The following is an 18,182-nucleotide window of genomic DNA, read 5'->3' as shown; positions in this document are numbered from 1 at the left end:
TTCTTAGCTCTCTGCCGCCGATAAAGTGGAATGTTTATCGTATCGTGTCCGGAATTCTCTTGGACTTGATGTAGGTTTGGATCCGTTCTGATAATACAATGGCCCCGCGTTCGTCTTCGGCATAAACAGTCTATGCTGACACCATTGTTATTGATGTAAACATATGTAAACAAAGTGAAAAACCAGTTGACGCAAATTTCCAAAAAAGAAACACACGCTCCTTGAAGAGATACAAATGGAGAGGCGCTTTCTTGTAGTTCCTTAACATTGCGTCAGTTTTTAGAATATATCATTGCCATTTATGACTCATCAAAAATATCGTTTCTTGCTATCCGTCAACACTTTTCCATGTTCTGATGAAAATAAGTAGCTTTAAATGACTCCGAGCGACACAGTGGGCATCGATAATTCCCTTTTATAACCGTTAATCTATTCTTGTCAGTTGAAGCAGGAACTCCCGAGAGAGATTATTTCTTATATCGAACCAGGAATTTTTTTGTGTCCTGATAAAACGATATATCTTTTTAAGTACACATCAGTTTTTCTGCGGAAAAACAACAGATCGGAACTTCATGTTGAAATCCTTTTTTATCGAGTTAGATCCTGTTTGGTGGAGAGGTACCCGATCCATAACCAAACTTCGCCAAGACGATCCTAATTCACTGGCGCCACCTGTAATTCCTTCCTGTGTGGTGCATTGAAGAACAGTAGAAACAAAAGCGATTCGAAGTGGTGGTTGTTTGCACCTCTTCAATGAACGCACTCTAGATTGGCAGTGCAGGTTGGGGCGCAGATTGCCTTGATGGGCTTTATTCCCGGATCAAATAAATTTATACACTCGCGAAAAACCGAGCAAAAAATACATTAAACTGCTCTATTACATCAGCCTCGACACAGCTTCATTCAACCAGGATCAAACAAAGAAGAGGGCTTTCTCGAATCACGTAAAACGCATTAATAATCTTCAAGCCGGGATCGTCAGCCACTTAATTGACGCAAAAGAAAAATACAGTGATGGATCACTACGATACACGACTAAATCTGATTTAAATCATCCCTCTCAGGGGTTGTAAAAATTCAGGCTGACAGATTAAAATCTCATTGTGGGTATCATGTTGTGGCATTACTGGGGTGTGTCCTGATCGATTGAGCTGCCAGTTAGTGTTAAATTGCATTTCGCTTTCGATCTCGAAATTAAATCATTTATGGTTGGGGAAATTTACAGTTCCTAAGTGTCTCCGAATATATTACGGGGATAAATTCTAGCTCTCTCTCAAATACAAAAATCTGTTAGAACTGTAGTAAAATTTATAGGGCAGAGAAGTATGCATTATACTGTTATCCTAAGGATTTCACTCGAATAAAACGAGCAGGATAGGCATTTCGTATTAGGAAATCTACACGTTAAGAGTGATTTACTGGTAAATTGTGCGTGAAACGCCAGATCGGATCACATGGCGGCTGCATGGAAGCCTTCAATATTTTCACACGCTCAATTAAAAATGGCAACAAGGAGTGGCCACAAAATCTGTATTACAAGAGGTCAGGAACAGACGTGAAAAGTACAGGGGATGGACGAAAATGTATACAGCGTGTTCAAAAAGAAGGCTTTCGTACGTGTAAGAAAAAAAAAAAGAGTGCTTAAAACCGCACGACAGAAGTGAAAACTTCTACTTACGCGAATGAGCCTTTCATCTTGGAGCGTGTGACGTGACGGCGTGACGGTGAAACTGCCCGGAAATAATGTCGTGGTGCGTCTAAAGTTTTCACTTCAAAAATAATCTGACGTCTGAAGAGATTGCACAGTTCACTATCATTTATCTATCTATCTAGTAAACTAACAACGTTTTTTATTTCATCTAGAGAAATAATATGAACAAGAATTTTTTGAAGGTATTACATACATGGTTTGAGAAATAACTTTTTACTTCTTTATATTTAAATATTTGCTATTTTCATTATTAAATACATATTTTATTTTATTTTGTTATTAGATACATACCGAGCGATCATTTAAAAAATAAATCGAGTTTGCTTTGGAGCCTATGCTATAGCATGGGTTGCCATAGGTAACACGCCGACTCGATTTATTTTTTAATTGATCGCACCGTATTTTATTTCATTATTGAACAAAATAGAAATTGTAATATTTGTACAGTTTATCCATTTTATTTATATCTACTGCATCAGAGTAAAGCGAAGGTTCTGAGCCTTATTTGCGAATTTGTCGGGAATTGCCCATCGCCATCTCCGGAACCACCTCGCAGACAAATGGATCATTCCCACCGTCCGGTTGATCGGGATTGAAATCAGATAAGCATGGAAAAGTCGAGAAAGGCAGACAACGGATTCATAATAAATCCGAATAATGGAGCAGGTTTTTTAAAAAAACCTCAATCCTTGTGAGCACAGTTTGCCGACATTGTTGCAGATGGCCGGGGAGATATCGCCTACACTTTTACAAGAACTCGATAATTTGCTTTGTTCAAAGCGAGAGGGAGGTGCAACTCCGTACTTTGCAACGATGGCTTTACTCAATAAATTTTTTAGGCGGCACCGTCAACCAGAGCACGGCAAAAGTTTACGAGCGGGCTTGGCCATAACTGCACTCTCTAAATCTTCCGGGGCGACCTCCTTATCGTGTACATCTTCATGCGGACCAGATGATTGCGGATTCTTACACTGCAATTACGGCTTGAAGTGGACCTTGGACGTCCACCCTGTGCATATTTGCGTTCGCATGCCGCAAATTCATCACGCGCCGGCACTCCGCCGTCAATACCCTCATCCAGGTTGTGGATTAACGCAGGGGTGCATTAATAAGGCTATTAGGGGGGCAGATGGAGCGCGTAATAATCGTCGATGGCCGTAACACAAGCGCCACGCATAATTCGCCGCGAATAAGACGGCCGGGGGTTAACGAACTATCCCGCTGTTTGCTTCCTTGCTCGCTTCGTCCTTGGCCAGGACACAAAGCGCTCCTGGACCCGAAAGGGATGATAAATGGCTCCCCGATAACTACCCCTCGCCGCGCCCTTACAAACTAGCTGATGTGCTGATGCTGCCCCGATATACGCGGCCGAGTGTCACCTGATGGAAATCATCCCCGCGTGAAGAGCGCCGGTGATTGATTCGCTAATGGCGGAGGAGACGGCAGATTAATTTTTTTTTGGCGGTACAGATTTCCCTCCCGAGGATCCAGAGAGGAGGCTGATAAGACAGCGGCTTGATAACCTCCGGTATCAATCTCATTGGAGCTATTTGTCACCGGGCTATTCTGATACCCAACTTGTTCCGGATTAGGGAGATTGGGCGCTTCTTACCGCCGTGAATCTCCACAATTTCAATTACTTTCACTCGATTCGTGCCCCGACATGAACTTCGGAAATCAAACGCTTAAATCGCACCAGACTACGACAACGTCAAATAGTTTGACGCATAATAATCGGGAAGTATGCGAAAGCACGTTTCACTCTCTTCGAATTGGATTAACGCGCTCTCTATTGTAATTGGTACGTTCCAGAATGGGGGAAATTGTTAATTTCGATGTGGCGGGGCCTTTTAAGGATTTATCATTTCTTTCCGCTCATGAATTATTCTCAAAATTTTAATTTAGTGTAAAAATAGTTATGTATTTATAGACTGGGCCCACTGGATTATGGAGACTCGCTCCTTCGTCGCTCGTCCCACAAACCTTCGAGCTCGCCCGTAAAGATTAATTTACTAAGCGCGCCACATAAATAACCATTTTTACACTAAATTAAAGTAATGTATGAACACTTCAATTTTAAAGTAGATAACTGTAAAAGGAGAAAATTAACTGTGCGTGCTACCGATGTTGTAAATATCCCGCACGTTTCTTCAAAATTCCATATAATATTTTCTTTATTCGATTCGCACTGCCATTTGTTTTATTTTATCTCACTGCACCTTCGACATTTCTAAAATAAACTTCACTTCACTTTGTTGAATACCGAGGCAGTTTTGATTAATTTTCACTTGTTCGCAGCAAGATTTAGACAAATCTATCTAATAATAATGATAATATCTTTCACAGTTCATTTAGAACCCGAAGTTTATTTGTATTTTTTTCTTGTGTAAGCGCCTTAAATCCAAATAAACGGTTGAAAAGAGAATAAAGTCGTTTATCAAATCGACTAGAAAAAAGATAATGATGCCATTTGAAACAACGGAAATGATTTGTTTTATATCATATCGTGCCCCTCGAGTCAATAAATCCCGAAGAAAATTAAAATCTCGGAGCCACTGGAAAAATAAAAGGAAACGAATTTTCTAAGTCTACAAAGACGATTTAAAAGAGTCAATTAACCAGCAACTAAGCTTCTACCGACTCGACTAACTGTAAAATTTGAAACCTGACACTGCAGTAGTAAAATAACCATTCAGCAGTAAAAGTTGATTTTATCTATTTGTTGATGGGAACGTTTTATTTTCGTGGGACAAGAGAGTCGGCGAAACCCAATCAATGGTAATCGCTGATGAGCACAAGGTCGCAGAATGGTCTTTTCATTTCATTTAAATTTAATTATATTGTCAGCGCGAAGCTGTTTCGAACTCATTTTATTAAATTCAATTACGGGGCGGAAAATTTCACTGAGGTTCACAAATATTGTACTAAATTTTTCCACAAGTTATTTAAAAATTTCACGGCTGAAACAACAATCGCGATTAACGAAATTTTCACTTACCCGGAACGAGCTTCCAGCAGGATTTTTTCCTGCTAATTCAATTAAGCTAATCCCTCACACACCTAATGCTAATTTCAAAATCGTGTACAAGCAACTGTTTTCACCATTACAAAACAGTGACCCGGGTTTGAATAACAAACATACAAATCAGAATTCCTGAAAGTGTTAAGATTATGACTGCATGAACACTTGTTCTGATAGTGGAATCACCTTTAACACCGACGAGAAACCAGTTTCCACTTAGACTTACTTAAACTTCAGTTATTTCCAAGAAAAAATTACTGTTGTGAGGTAAACACAGATTAATTTTTTCACCGGCGCGTCTGGATTGTGATAAAACCCATTGTATCAGATCGTTCGTCGGTTCGTTGGAGGATTAACGAACTCTAAGATGAATGAAACCAGTGAATAGTTTTGCGATAGAGTGCGAGATAATTTAAGAATCATTATTAAATATTTTTCCGTTGACGTCAACGTGGAGGAAATGGGTGTGCGTGTGCGGAGGAACATTAAGTAAACACCGGTCCTGGGGGACTACTCTTTGCAATTTATAATCGTTTGCTGGAGTCGATCGTGTCCGTTGGATTTACCTGTTGAAGATGTAATTACGGGGTTGGTATTGTTTTAGAATAAATTGCGGCTGTAGCGAGACGGAAAATCGCGAAACAATGGGAAATGATTGTCATTTGTGTTTCGCGTGCCGTAGTCGTCCTGCCGTGGGATCCTTCATAAGGAAGGCTGCGACCGAAAATAAAAGAATAAAATTAAATGAAACGTGAGAATGAACCAGCGGAATAAAATAAATCCGAGAGGACGGAGTTGGCCTTAAAAAAATACAACAAAAGAGCTGCAAAGTGAGTGAAACTCGGCGGCGACGTTCAGCTTTATAGAAACTCATTCTCTGTACAATAATTAATTAAACGTGCGCAGTGACAAAAACGCGTCTGAATTTATAAATGTAAACCGGGGGAGCTTTAATTAACCAACAAATAAAATAATTTAATTCGTTTGTCGCCTGGGATCGCATTAAATCGAGCTGGATCAGACGTGGGGAATTTATCTGGTCGCGGATGAATGAAATGAACATAATGTGATTTAAGTCCCAACTAGGCCATTAGTTTCGTCTGAGAAAGAGAAAGTGTCCATTGGTGAGGACGTTGAATAATCCGCACAGACGTCAGTTTCACTCCGTCCGAAAATTCGATTTCATTCCGAAATCGATGGACACTTCTTTGACATTACGTGCGCCATCATCTCGGGTAATTGACGATAATTGAAGCATCCGAATAGCCGCATTAGAGATTAGATCGCTTGCAATGTAAAGTTTGTGTAATCCCGAGGCCGTAAGAACTGGGCTGAATTGGCAAACGTCTCAATTTATTATGTAAATACGTCCATAAATCCCTGTATTATCTCCCGGAATTCCTCATAGGACAATTAAGTGAAACTGCAACACGTGATTGGAATCGTCAGGGACGGTTTTCCGGAGGGCGGCTAACGAGGGAAAGATGCGGTTTCACAGGTTGACGGGGACCGTTTCAGGAATCGTTAACTGAAAACTTGACAAGTTCAGCGCTTCGATTTTTCGATTAGCGGGGCGAGCATTCGTTTTATGGCTGGGCGGAAATATCTGACCTGAAATTTGAAAATTTGTAAAGGGACGAAATTGTGACGCCTGATTTATTTGCAACAAGCGACGATGGTATCTGTTATGAGCTGTTGTTACACATTTTTAACTTTGCTTTGCACCGCTATCAGAGTGTTTTACAAGACGCAAGAGCAAATGACGGTCAACTTTGCTGTTTAAAAATTCCCCAAATGAAAAGATTAACGTTCACAGGAAATTGCTAGCTCAAAATGTTCTGCATTATTAATATGTTGGAAAAAATGGGAACGCTGAAGTTTTCGTTCTTGAGAACGAGGTTATCAAGACTTTACATTGTAAAGTATGTTTTGTAGTAAATGAGCAAAGATGTCATTCTCATATATCCTCCGGGCATTCCGTCCTAAAACAGAATAAATCACTTTAAAAAAACAAGCCATTTTTGCGTACAGTAATGTTAAATAAAGTCATAACAAGCTTTAAAAGTAACGAAAAATATAATAATTTCAATTTTATTACACTCATTTTTCTAATCATGACTATACAGGGTGTATCTGAAATACTGTATTAATTTTAACTAGTCGAAGAACTCGTCAATTTAAGAAATGTTTCTCTATAATATTTTGCAACTTTCGTAAAACTTTTTCGTAAAAAATTCAAATAGAAAAAACGTTTCATTTAACAAGCTTTGTTACGTGTTAAAATTTACACACGCATTTTAGATACACCCTGTATATTTCTATTTTACGACTATGTCTTCAAATCTTACCATTTTTTTTATCAGCTTTGGTCAAATAATTTCTCCTTCGTGATTTTCCAAAAACGCCTTATGTATTTCTTATTCTCTACAATTTCTACTAGTGCAAAAGCATGATTTTTTTATTTCTCGACGCTGTTATTATTAAAAATTTGTCTTTTCGCAGTTCTCAAAATAAAATTTACTTGAAAAGAGTTGACGAGATTCCTTTATTTTTTCTGTTTAGATAATAATAATTTTTGAACAAAACTCCATCACATAGATATGTAGATTGTTTAACGGGAAGCAAAGCTGTTGCATTGAGAGAAATGTTTGAAATCTGCCTTATAAATTTCAGCGTTTAGAACGGTTACAAAATTTTTGCAACTCTGAAAAAATAATTAGAAGATTCACTATCGCGTAGCCCTTTTCAAATCTTTCAAGCAAATTATCAAGCTGACATAATTTCTTACATCGGAAACCTAATTATTTGTAAATCTTTGTCAGCGGAGACTCTAAATGGTAACAAGTGGTAATAAGCAGTTTAAGCATCCTACATAGTTAAATTCCAAGTTAAGCTTTTCGAACACTTTGCTTGAACTTTGAAGCTTCACTAATTTCAATTTGTTTGAACCTCATAAAATTTTATTAATTATAATGTGCTCGTTTTACCCATAATGAGATGATTAACGAAGATTCCTTTGTGGGCATTTTAGTTTCATTATGAGTCAGTCTTTTAACCATAAATATTTTGCAGGTGCAGCTTATAATATCAATTATCAATTTAAAAAAATTACTTAAAAAATAATTGCTGTACATACAGGTGTTCCAGAACTGCCTTCCCAGAGAAAAAAGGGAGGCAGTTCTGGGACAGGCTGTATAGGGGAATTACAGGATGAGTGTTTAAATACATTTTGTAATTTATAAGCGAAATGACATAATATTTACTAATTCATTAAATTAATTATACAGTGCGATCGTAAATAGCCCTGCTCCCTTCTGACTCTTGAACCAGAAAGACAGACATCTTCAGGTAGATAGAAACTTGACAATTCATTTTAATATTACTCGTACATAACCCCACATTGCTGTTTTAAATTTCACAGTTGATAGTGCCTTCAGCGCCATCTTTGCTTATTTTACGTAAAAAAGCAGTAAAATCCAATCTATTTTAATTTTGTGTCCATTATCGTTATCTTGTATGTTTCAAGACTTATAAGTTTTTGAGTTATTATCTCTAAGGAAGAGCTTCTTTTTATTTTATTTTTTTATTGTATTGGTGATTGTTTTTGTATGTAGTAGGATTAAATTTTGTATATTGATAAATTAAAGAGAATCTATTACAATTATCAATTAATATACATACACCACTTGACAAAACCTTCACATTGCTGTTCATATATAAATTTTTCTGGATTTTTTTGGATATTAATTCTTCCGTAATCGTGTCAGCGGCCTTATCTATATCACAACGTCTAGATTCATTCATTTTCTTATCGATAAAACTCTGTGAAGTTACGATTCGTTTCAACACTTAAAATGACACTAGATTGAAAAATTTTGTTGAATCCGTTGCTATGACGTTACCTACCGCGTAATCCAAATAGCACCGTGTTCATACAGTGAGCGGCAAAAGTATGGAATACATTCATTAAAAATTAAACAAAATTTTTTTCAAAAAAATGTTGCAGTCATTTGTTTTTGAGTTATGACGTCATTTTTTATGGAAACCCCCTATTTTTTTTCTTGAATCTGATAGCCCTTTTAATTGTCTAAACACCAGTGTAAAAATTTTGTTACCTTACATAAGGAAATTTTTGGGAAAAAAAAAATAAAGTTGGAAAAAATAAATTTTATAACGAACAAAAACAAGTCAAAAACTGTGTTAGTAAGTATGTACTTAAAATGATGGAATTAAATGTTCGAATTGCCATCCCCCAGCTTGTTGACAATAAGCAAGTTTATGAAGAAATTCCCCCTGTTTTAGTTTCTAGTTTTAACGTTTTGTAAAACAAATAACACATAAGAATGAAATTGACAGTAACATTTGACTGTTTGATTTACCTACTTGATTTTTTGACTTGTTTTTGTTTATTATAAAATTTATTTTTTCCAGCTTTATTATTCTTTTACTCAAAAATTTCCTTAGTAAAATAACAAAATTTTTATACTGTCATTTAGACAATTAAAAAGGCTATCACAATCAAGAAAAAAATAGGGGGTTCCATTTAAAAAAACTATCGATGACGTCATAACTCGAAAACAATGACCTGTGCAAAGATTTTTTTGAAAAAAAAATTGTTTAATTTTTAAGGAATTTATTCCATACTTTTGCCGCTCACTGTTATAACAAACTCATCAAAATTATTATTGTTTAAATTCATCTTAATGGGAAGTGCAAAAAATAGCGTATATGCCTCAGGACTAAAGTGATATTTTATCTCTTCCGTGATTATTGGCGCTCGGACTATACGAGCAATAAACTTTACGCGGAATAAAAACACTCACTTTAGTCCCTTGATATACAGGGTGGACCATCGTATAGCATTTTCTCAATAAACCATATTTATAATCATCCTAGAAATTTGAATTTTGCGGTCAGTGATCTACACTGAAGGTACTACAACATGGATTTTTTATTTTTTCAAACAGACGCTCCAAATGGCGTCAGGACGCTAAAACATGAAAAAATTAGAATTATTAAATTTTTTTTATCGACTCCCTGGATTGAAAATACCACAGAGAACTCATTTCTGATATTAAAAATTATGAAGGAAGCATTGATTTCAAATTAATTGACGTAATAATTTTTGGTACCAAAATGTGAGTAATTTATGACGACGACCCTCGATGGGTCATATTCCTGATTGACAATGGTCACTTACCGCAAATAACCAGCTGTAAATCATAACTGGCGGTGCGGTCCTAGATTTGTAAGCTATTGGAGACCCTTGTAAATCAAACTTTACCACCGTTTGATGATTTCCATCATTTTAAAATACTACCATAAATATGCTACTACTTTGCTCGTAGATGTTAAATGTCAATTTATTCAGTTATTATCCTGATTTAAATGCCAAATTTTGTATAATCAGAATCGACATTGCCCTGTGGATGAGATTGTAAGAAAAAAGTCCGGATTGCTTTGTTACTTTGATAATAAAATGCTATCAAAATCAACTTTCACATCAATTTTGTTTTCTAAAAAATAATTATGCCATGTTGTAGTATCAAAATTGAAGATCATTTCCTCCAATTTTCATCTTTTTTTGGCCATTTTAAATAGGTTAAATTTAAAAAATGCCATACGATGGTCCACGCTGTATAATATACTATTAGTTTACCATCTAGTAAAAATAGATAATTTTGATATTACTAATTACGGAAGATTTGCTAATTAAATCTAACTGCTTTATTCAGATTTATTTTTGAAGTGAAACTTTTTATGGGAGGGTCTTGAAATTCTGATCGGCAACCTTTTTGTGTGACGAAAAGTGGTGGGAGTAAACACAGTCTCGCACAACGGTTGCGCCAATATTTCCATCTCACTTAAATGTAATTGTGTATACTTCTGTCTTTGTCACACTCACGGCATATATCGATAATGTCTTCTCTTTAATTTGGAGGCTTAAAAATGAACAATGAGTTACGCATTTCGATATTGTTTACTATCCGTTTATTAAACTCCCGCACTGTCAGTGTCAAAATTTTGAATTTTCTTTGGAGTGTACCTATGGTGACATACCTTTTCAGTTGCCTGTACACAAAATCTAGTTATAAGAACGTCAACAACAAAAGTGTGGTTATATTAATTAAGTTAATTCTCCTCTTTCCAAACAATAATTAACAATATTCTGCTTCTCTCTGGCCGTTAACAGTATTCTTTTACATTCCATATCTTCTTCTTGTGCAGCCACTTCGTGTAACTAATATTTTCAATGAAAGAAACAGAATTTATTAAACTTAACTTCAAATTTGAAATTTCTAATTTTTGCACCAACGTTAACGTAAAAATTACTAGTCTCTGAACGACAGTGCGGCAACTTGCAAACACTTTGACAGTGCGGGAGTTTAGTAAATGGACAATAGTATTATCGTTGTTTATAATTTATTTTCTTCATTAAAATATACAATTTTGTTGTGAATATGTTATTTAAAAGTGATTGATGAATAATTGCAATGTTTCCCTGTAATACAAAAGTTTCACTTCTATCGTGCGCCTTTACGACACATTCTGTTTTTTATCAATCAACAGTAAAAGCAACTAATCTGAGAATAAAAATATATTGTCTTGTCCCTGCACTTAATAGTTATTACTTATTACAAAGAAATAAGAAACATTCCTTGTTATTTTGTCAGTAAATAAAAAAAAAAACAATTAATTCTCACGGTGCAGCAGTTGTGGTAAAAATATAAAAATCCACAAGCTCTGTAGCTGTAGTATCATTCTGTATTTTGTGCCTTTTTAAAGATCTACCCTTCTAGGTCTGACTTTAAGTTTTATTTAGCGTCCCGCCTGATACGTCTGTCACATGTACCCCGCAATGATTCATGTCCGCTGATAACTTATTTTTGTTCCAGGGACCTAACAAGCAACAACATCACGGTCCTGAACGAAACGTCACTTTCCCACTACACACATATGGAAGAGCTGTAAGTTTCCTTATCTCTGTGGTGTTTGCGCGATATCGGGGCCACTCACCCCATCAGACTGTCCCGTTATGGACATATCTCAGACACATTACTAACAAGCACCCTTTATCGTTCGATCGTTCCAAATCCACCCCCGGAAGCGCGACAAACATTTTTATGCGCTGCCAAGCAATTTTGGCCGTTTTATTTACCTCATTAGAGTGCATAAAAGGGTAATTTATTGCTCTAAAGCATTGGCGTAATTTTTATGCTCTAAAGAAAATTCTATTACATGAAATTGCGTATTTCTTAATAAAGTAACAATTTAATTAAACGAAAAATTTACTTCTACTTTAGCATTGTTACAACTATTAATTACAATCGAAGGTAAATTGATTTTTTCTGAAAATATTTGATTCTGTCGATTTTGAATGTTCAACTCCGCATTTGTCTGAAGAATGGAAACTCCTTTACTTTTCTTATCCTCCGGTTCTTCAGTGTAGTCATTTGAAAAAGCACTGGATGTTGATGGGACTACTGTTTTTTCATGTTGACGTTTCCCTTGAATTTTTTCGGCTATCTTGAGCTTGTTTTGAATATTATCTTCTATATATCCTTCTGCGATTGTACCAGAACGCCAACCTCCGTGACGTTTAAGTCTGTAATATGTCCACCAGAATCTGCAAGTAAAGTAGCGGAACTGCGACGCAAACAATGTCCGGTATAAGATTTGGGGTCGGGAAGGTTCAAATATGTTGCTACTTTTGATGGAATGTTTCCAAACGTATTTCTGCCTACGGGTTGCGTGGAACATTTCCCATTTTTGTAAAAAATGAAGAATCGATTATGTTTAGTATGTGGAGGCCGCAAAACAAAGTACTTGCGGAAAAGTTCTAAGAAATTTTGCTCATTTTGTATTATAGTAAACCGTCTTGATACTTTTGTTTTCGTTTCAGTTAGTCTTATCAGTATCGCAGAGCCCAAATCCTCAATTTCTTTTGTTGTTAAAAAGCACAACTCTTGCGATCTGCAAGCACCGGCAATTCCTACGATTACAGCAACCTAGAATAATTACAAATTAACTATTGAAATATAAAAGCAACAAAGTAATTTACCTTGATCATTAAATACGTATCATCTGGTGCTTCCGTAATAAATTTGTCAATTTCGCTTTTTGAAAGGACTTTTGACTTTTTAGGTTTGTAAGTATCACATTGTCACTTTAAATATGCTTGAAGTTTTAAGTATTTGCTGATGTCTATTCCATTTCTTACTAGCAAGGTGCTTCTTAACATAGAGTAAAAACTCCACAAACTCGAAGACTTGTAGTTGTTGGATTTTTCAAAAAAGTAAGCGAGACAAACATCTTCAGTGTACTGTATAGTCTTCTTACCATTTTCAGCTAAATTGAAAAATCTTTTGCACACAAAAGCAAATGTCTGCCACTTGTTTACAAAATTTCGTAGTTACGGTAGTTTGGAAAAATTATCAATCTTTGGCTACTTTGTTTAAATTAATACCAAGGAAATTTTTGTGTTGGTTTTTTCAATTTTTGAGGGCAGCGCATAAAATTTTGTATGCATTACGAGCATAAATTGCATTTTGCTGCTCTTATCGTCTTAATGCCCTCGGCTAGCGCCTCTGGCATCAATATGACGATGCGAGCAGCAAAATGCAAAATTATGCTCTTAATGCATAAATAACTATTATTACACGGCCTTGAAAAATCCCGTTCTGAGCCAGCATTGTCATGGAAATATTACTTTCCGTTCATAAAATTCGAATGACGAATTTAGCAAAGTCACAACGCGACATAATAACAGTGTATCATCGTCTACTCGAAAATGTACACAAAGAAGCCAATCCGATCGGTAACTCCATTTCGAGTACCACCAACACCCATCACACCAATCTTATTCGGCGGAGCTTTCCGATAGATGTTTGCAATACGGTTACGTTTACTCGATTGAGTGGTTTGTATGCACAGAGCCGCAACAACGACACAATTTCAAATTTAACAGATAAAGAATTGAAATGGAGGGAAAAATGTGGGTGTGGGTCGGCTTGTCATGTGGGAAATTTCGTACGGGCCCTCTTCACTGCACTCAGAATTTAATTAAATTTATTTGAGGAAGGTTTCTCTGGATATTAAGTGTCAGACGCAAATATTTTCGTGTTTAATATCACAAAGAACAGCTTAAATCATCCTGCATAATAAACAACTTACATTCAAAGCTCCAAAGCTCTACGTCTACCATCACTGTAGAGCTTAGCGGAACTGTATTTAGAGGTCGCGACTAACACCAACAGACCAACGACCAACAGATTTAACCTGAATTTGAAATAAACCCAAAAAAAACACGATTTTTTTTGTTTTTGCTTTACTATTCCCTTTTGATCAATAACTCTTCTTGTTTTTGTAATAGTTGTGCTGAATATCAATGTAATCGACTACTCACAAAATGTTCCTCTTCGGTAGATTTTGGCATTCCATAAATCTTTTATTCAGCACGTGGCAACTTCCTAAACTATTTTGATCCTGAACATATGGTCCGCATGTTTACACAAGTTGATCGCGATTATTGTTTCATGTGGAAAATTATTTTCGAGAGTTCCGCCATAATGGATTAAGGACTGTAGGAGGCACCCCAACGGTTTAAACAGATGATGACAGAATGACATTTTACAACAATGGGGAAAATTATAACGATTCTCGTGGTAGGGCGGGCAATATTGTTCGATAACGAAATATAGGCGTACGCCTCGCTAACCATAACTGATTCATATTATTATTAGTGGAACCAGCAAAGTGTGAAATTGCGATAATGTGATATGCTTATTGCTGTTAGAAACAGAGCTATCTGTAAAACTTGTCTCCGCAAGCTGTTTTTGGTGGCTCGTTGTTGGGAATTATCTTCATACAAACGATTTCCAGATTTCTGCATAATTTAACATATTGTACAGAATTTTTTCCCGATGTTACTGAACTGATGATCCAACAACCTCACATTTTACTGCATGTCTAGATCCAAGACTGGTACAAATTAAACGTATTGTTTTGCAAAAAAAAAGAAACTAGTAATAAAGAAGTAAACAAAAATGTCACATGGTTAAAACAGAGTATACTAACCTAGAACATCCAAGACGATGTCTCAGCTTTATTCAAAATAAAATATAATTATTCTTGGCTCTTTTCGGCCAGTTGTGACCTCGACTTCGTCTCGGTCTTCAATCTCTGGGCTCAGCACAAAAAGACTCACTTCTACTCTTAATGATACTACAGGGTGAACAACAATAACTGTTTCAGTTGGCAATAAAAAATTTTACATGAAATTTTCAAGACTGAATTGTACCTATTTCGGTTTGTTTTATTGACATTGTTGACAGCTGGTATACATTTCATATTTAAACGTCTTGGTTTTTCTATTCTTTTATTAATAAAATGGTTTTCTCGTTGGAACATGACATAAAAGTCACCAAAAGTCACCAGAATTTATTGCCAACTCAATCAGTAATTGTTGTTCACACGGTACATACTACCGTGAAATTCAAATAAATTCGGAATTAGAGTAGGCTGTGATTTATATATTTTGTCTATTAACGGTTGGTAATAGACGTTTAAACACGTGTATTGTGCGGTCCAAGGTCACTGCTGTGCCTTTAAAAATTTCATGTTACCAACTTCATAATAAAATCGAAGCCTACTCTAATTCCGAAGGTATTTGAAGGCACGGCATTGTTTATACTAGTAGATCCAATTTTTTTTCTAATATTTCTTTCAGTTTTTATTTTATAAAAACATCAAAATTCTTGTCACATTTTGACCCTCAGTTAATTTTTGTTAAACGTTTAGATGGTAATTTGGTCTGCTTTGATTTCTTCAAGATGACACAGACAGGCAGCCCTAGACCATCTTGTGGTTTTTCCATCCATCCCCTAAATTCAATCCCCAATCTAAAATATCTCATTATTCAGAATCACTAATTGCCCCAAAACCACAAATTTGAAAACAAAGCGAAAGGGGTCGCCGTTAAGCCGAGATAAATATTTAGCCTTTTAATTTTCGCCACTTGACGATAATAAAAAATCCACCCCTTCGTTGTGACGATAATTCCTGGTGTCCGATCCAGTGAGAGCTGCGGTTGAATCAATTAGAAACTTTCCCGTTTGTCGTAAAAAGTGAACACAAGGTCATGACACCGAGACTAGTCCCCCCTAGTTTATCTGAACCACCCCAAATCCAAAACTCACAAACAAAATAATTTTGTTTCGTTTCACGACGATCGAGTTTCCTCCTGTTAAATTAGTTCGAAATATTTGGTGGAGGCGCCGGGACTGGACGCACCGGTGAAGAAACGTATAGGTCATATAACATCGCTGTCGATCGCAGTTTGTCAGTAGGAATGCCCATTAAGATAAATAGTTTTGGAAACTTGTACGTTAGCAGTACATTAATTTCTTTGTAGTTTTCCTGTCGGAACCGTTGCCAAACCGGAAGTATTATCTCATCCCAGAAGAGTATAACTTTCCTCTCCGATTTAATAACGCTAAATTCGTCTGAATCATCTGCCGTGTCCCGCTGCACACCCTCTAATAATTAATGAAATAATCCAAAACTTCGTTCCGCCGCAAAAAGTCAAACCTCGTTTACGGAGTCATCAGTTTTTTATTTCATTTTTAGACCAAACCGCTCGTCTTCGCAACTTTAAGTAATTACTAATTCAGCGAAAAAGATGATTGATGGGGCCTATTGTGCTTTACGGTGCAAAAAAACACCCCCTACATTGCATTTATTCAAATAAGTCTGTAGCAGTCGCGTGTCGGACTTCATTAACTTGATTACATCAGATAAGAGGAATACATCAACGTGAGGCCCACTCGCTGACTTCAACACTACGAGATAAGTTTTGTTTTTGTCTTCGACAACTGATAACTATTATAACATTTAACTGAGGCCGGCCTGTCAAGTAAACAATTTTTAATCGAAGATAAACCTAAAAGCGTCGGCAAGTGTTGATGGCAATTAATAATGTCGTTAAATTTTATGAAATTTTGCAAGCTTTGAGTGTTTTCGGTTTGGTTCTGTTTGCGTTGCTGAAAACTGAAAGGGGATCACGCTGAAACGTCTAGTCATAATCCGTCTGTTGATCCGATTGTTTGCTTAGACGATGTTCTGTTAATTGGCAAAAACCGAAATTTTCAGATTAAGGGATGTTTACCACTGATGCTTAAATAGAGCGAAAGGGTCGAAGAGGGAAATAAAGATGACCAGAAACTTAAAAAAAGAAAGGGCACAAGGACCCACAAAATGGGATGTCAAATGGTGAGAAGTGAGTAGAAAATAAGAAATTTAGACTAAAAAATATGTTTTAATAGTTTATTGTAGATAAACAAATGTTAAAAATAACAATAAAAATGTGTCGTGAATTAAAATTAAATAAAAACGAATAGAGTTTTAGACAAATAATCAAAAAATTGCAGACTAAAAAAGGCTGGAGAAGAAAGGAAATAAAAAATCTTTAGATAGATCTAAATACATATCGTCAAAAAAAAAATCATTTTTTCTGAGTTACTTCAAATGTTTAAAAATTGATATATTTTGGGATTGCCGAGAAATTGGTAATTGATTATATCCGAATAATTTTATAACGAATGGCAATTATTACGCAAAGCTCGTGTTTCTGCCGTGTGAAGCTATAAACCGGAAACGTTAAGGGAGGGATTTTGATGCCCCAATTATCAAGTCTCCAAGCATGCTATGTGGGAACTAGAGCTTAATAAAATCAAATCATCCATCATACAAACTTAAGCTGGGTCCTAGTGATCAAGAAGGACTGTGGCAATACATACAATTAAGAACATTTTTTTATTCGGCTATTTGCAGTACATATGTTGTCTTGGTTTATTTGACAGATATCTGACGTAACATTAACAGCAACAAAATGATAGGTTATGGGAGTAAAAATTAACGGTAAACAAAATTAAACTTGAAATATAATTGAAATTTTTTAATAAACAATTAATTGTCAAACCGTCGTCATGTTGGTATGAGCCAAACAGTGGTTTTCATGATAATACGATTAGTTACACTGAGTGTCAACATTTTTTTAATGTAACTGAGCCTGCGCCCTGACAAGAGATGAGAGATTATTTCAGTTTGGAAAAGATTTTTCCTGATTTCTCATTAAATTTGTTTTGAAAATGAATTCACGCAAGAAAGGTACGGGAAGTGAATTGAACATAACCTCAACTATGATTTGGTGTAAAATTGTTATACAGCTGGTTCATACGCCCACATTTTAGAGTGGTACAGTGTGGTTTTTTACCTAATTTTGACACTGACAATTTTTTATTAAAAAATTTCCCTATACAGAACAATTATCTAAAAATTAAATAAAAGGGAAATTCTCTAAACATAAATAGTCTTCTTTTTTGCTCCCGAACAGATTCACCAGCTGTTTTAATTTAATTTGAACTGTCATAAATTACTTGTCAATGATGC

General features: G+C 35.9%; 1 protein-coding gene and 1 long non-coding RNA gene across 3 annotated transcripts in view; one reads left to right on the top strand and one right to left on the bottom strand.

Annotated features, from left to right (window-relative positions):
• The window catches only part of rk (rickets), a 162,118-nt gene that overhangs the window by 93,796 nt on the left and 50,140 nt on the right, over window positions 1-18,182 (top strand). For both annotated transcript variants that reach the window (XM_069052110.1, XM_069052111.1), the window contains exon 2: window positions 11,630-11,701. In XM_069052110.1, the coding sequence (XP_068908211.1) occupies window positions 11,630-11,701 (72 nt within the window). The remainder of the gene's footprint in view (window positions 1-11,629; window positions 11,702-18,182) is intronic.
• LOC138133614 (uncharacterized) lies at window positions 12,005-13,400 on the bottom strand. The gene is made up of 2 exons (XR_011160440.1): window positions 12,796-13,400; window positions 12,005-12,742 (listed from the first exon to the last, which is right to left on the bottom strand). It is a non-coding gene; the product is annotated as an uncharacterized lncRNA (long non-coding RNA).

This window comes from Tenebrio molitor, chromosome 6, assembly GCF_963966145.1.
Source record: "Tenebrio molitor chromosome 6, icTenMoli1.1, whole genome shotgun sequence".
NCBI classification, from domain to species: Eukaryota; Metazoa; Arthropoda; class Insecta; order Coleoptera; family Tenebrionidae; genus Tenebrio; species Tenebrio molitor.
This window is presented reverse-complemented; position numbering and strand designations above follow the sequence as displayed.